The sequence below is a fragment of the Pteropus alecto genome, unplaced genomic scaffold, assembly GCF_000325575.1.
Source record: "Pteropus alecto unplaced genomic scaffold, ASM32557v1 scaffold226, whole genome shotgun sequence".
Taxonomy (NCBI): domain Eukaryota; kingdom Metazoa; phylum Chordata; class Mammalia; order Chiroptera; family Pteropodidae; genus Pteropus; species Pteropus alecto.
In genome coordinates this window covers 7,117,570-7,119,336 of record NW_006440132.1, presented here as the reverse complement: position 1 = coordinate 7,119,336, position 1,767 = coordinate 7,117,570, and the positions used below count along the sequence as shown (strand labels likewise).

Below are 1,767 nucleotides of genomic sequence, written 5' to 3'. Positions count from 1 at the left end.
AAGAAGAGAAAGGTGCCCTTTCCGAATATCTATTCTTCTCTTTTTAAATCACAAGGTTCTGGCTCCAATGGTATTTGTAGCAAAAACTTTAATAGAATGTCTCAGATATTGTTAATAGAATATCTTAAGTTGTGTCTATATAGTTTAACCCATAATCTGAGTCTTGAGCCAATTTTTATTTCAGTACTAATTTTTCTTTATACACTGTAAAGAGGATGTTAATATGCTCCTTCTCCTTTTCTCTCCAGTGTGGAATTTTGAGTTGAGTAAACATTTGTAGTTGAACTTTGAAAATTTTGATAACAAATGCATTCCTTGTTAATGACATAAAACATGTTGGGTTTTTTTTTGGATATTATTGAAAAGGGTCACTGTTCTCATAATTCTCCGATTTTAAAGTTGCAAAGCTCTTAGTGACAGGTTAGTCGTATACAATTATAAGGCCCTCCTCTTGTCTATCTACTGTCCAACTCTCCTCATCATTTTTTTTCCTTTGCTTTGCAGAGTCTGTGTTTAATCACTTTAAAACCTTTAACAGTATCTCATGTCCATTAAATAGAACCAACAATGCTGGTTTCAATTACAAGGAAAAAATACCACTTTTCTTGTACTCCATGCTCCAGTTATACTGAACTATTTGTGATTCCAAGCTCAACACACTTTTCTTACCTCCAGACCTTTACATTTGTTGACCCTTCTGCCTCAGCAGTCCTCTCCATTCTTTACCTATTGATCTGACGAAATGATGGCTTGGGTTAGGTAACACCACCTCTATGAAGCTTTCCCTGATCCTCCCTCCAAACTTAGGTTAGATACTCCTTTTATGTTTCCCCTTAGCACCCTGTATTTCACCACCGTCATAATACTTAGTATAATGTACTGTAGTTCTCTGTTACTTTCTGTCCCCATTCCCCCTGACCCCTTCCCCGGACTGTGCTGTTTGCAGTCGAATGCTCTGGGACTATGCTATTTGAAATCAAAAACTGTTTTTTAGTTATTGTTGTAGATTGAGCACCTGAGTCAGTATCCAGCACATGTGACATTAAGTGAAGGTGGGCTGTCTTCACAGACCAAGTGGTAGCAGTTTTTTGGCTAGTTAATTTTAAATTGCATATGGTAATTAGAGTTAATTTAGGGAATCCTCACATAAAGAAGATTGAGTGAAAGAAATCACCGGCAGTTTAGGCATGACATCTTGACTCTTAAAGAAGGTTTCTTGGAATTTGAATGGCGAGAGAATAGGAGGAGCTTATCTCCATTCTTAGATGTACTTTTCAAAATCTCATCACAACTCTGTTTAAATTTCTCTCTTTTTTATTACAGGTTAAGAAATATCCTCTCAGTGGTTGGTACTGATGCCTTAAAAAAGACCAAGAAAGATGATGAGAAATCTAAGAAGTCCAAAGAAGAGGTAAAGTATGTCTTTGCCTTCATCATATAAATGCGAAGGAAATGAGGGCATAGTTGTCTCATTTTCACCTCTCAATGGTTTGTGTGTGTACGGGGTGGGAGTTGAAGAGTGTAGTGTTTAGAAGTAGTTGTTGGTAGTGGTTTGTAGTTCCTGTGTAGGTATAAGTGGAGATTAGCGATTTTCCCATTCAGGAAAGAACCATAGCATTTGTAACTTTTAACAAAGAACCAGAAACTATCTAAAAAGACCTAACAGGGGAAAAAAAAAAAAAAACAATAGAAAGCACATATTTTTTATTTCATCCTGTTACTGAACTAATTCACCTTTTTCCAGGCAGTTAAAATAGAGAATTGTTA

At 36.1% G+C, this 1,767-nt stretch overlaps 1 protein-coding gene across 2 annotated transcripts in view; it reads left to right on the top strand.

Annotated features, from left to right (window-relative positions):
• PRPF4 (pre-mRNA processing factor 4) overlaps positions 1 to 1,767 on the top strand; it is a 13,942-nt gene that overhangs the window by 3,042 nt on the left and 9,133 nt on the right. For both annotated transcript variants that reach the window (XM_006917118.3, XM_006917119.3), the window contains exons 3-4: positions 1 to 12; positions 1,324 to 1,411. The exon at positions 1 to 12 is cut by the window's left edge and continues 172 nt beyond it. In XM_006917118.3, the coding sequence (XP_006917180.1) occupies positions 1 to 12; positions 1,324 to 1,411 (100 nt within the window). The remainder of the gene's footprint in view (positions 13 to 1,323; positions 1,412 to 1,767) is intronic.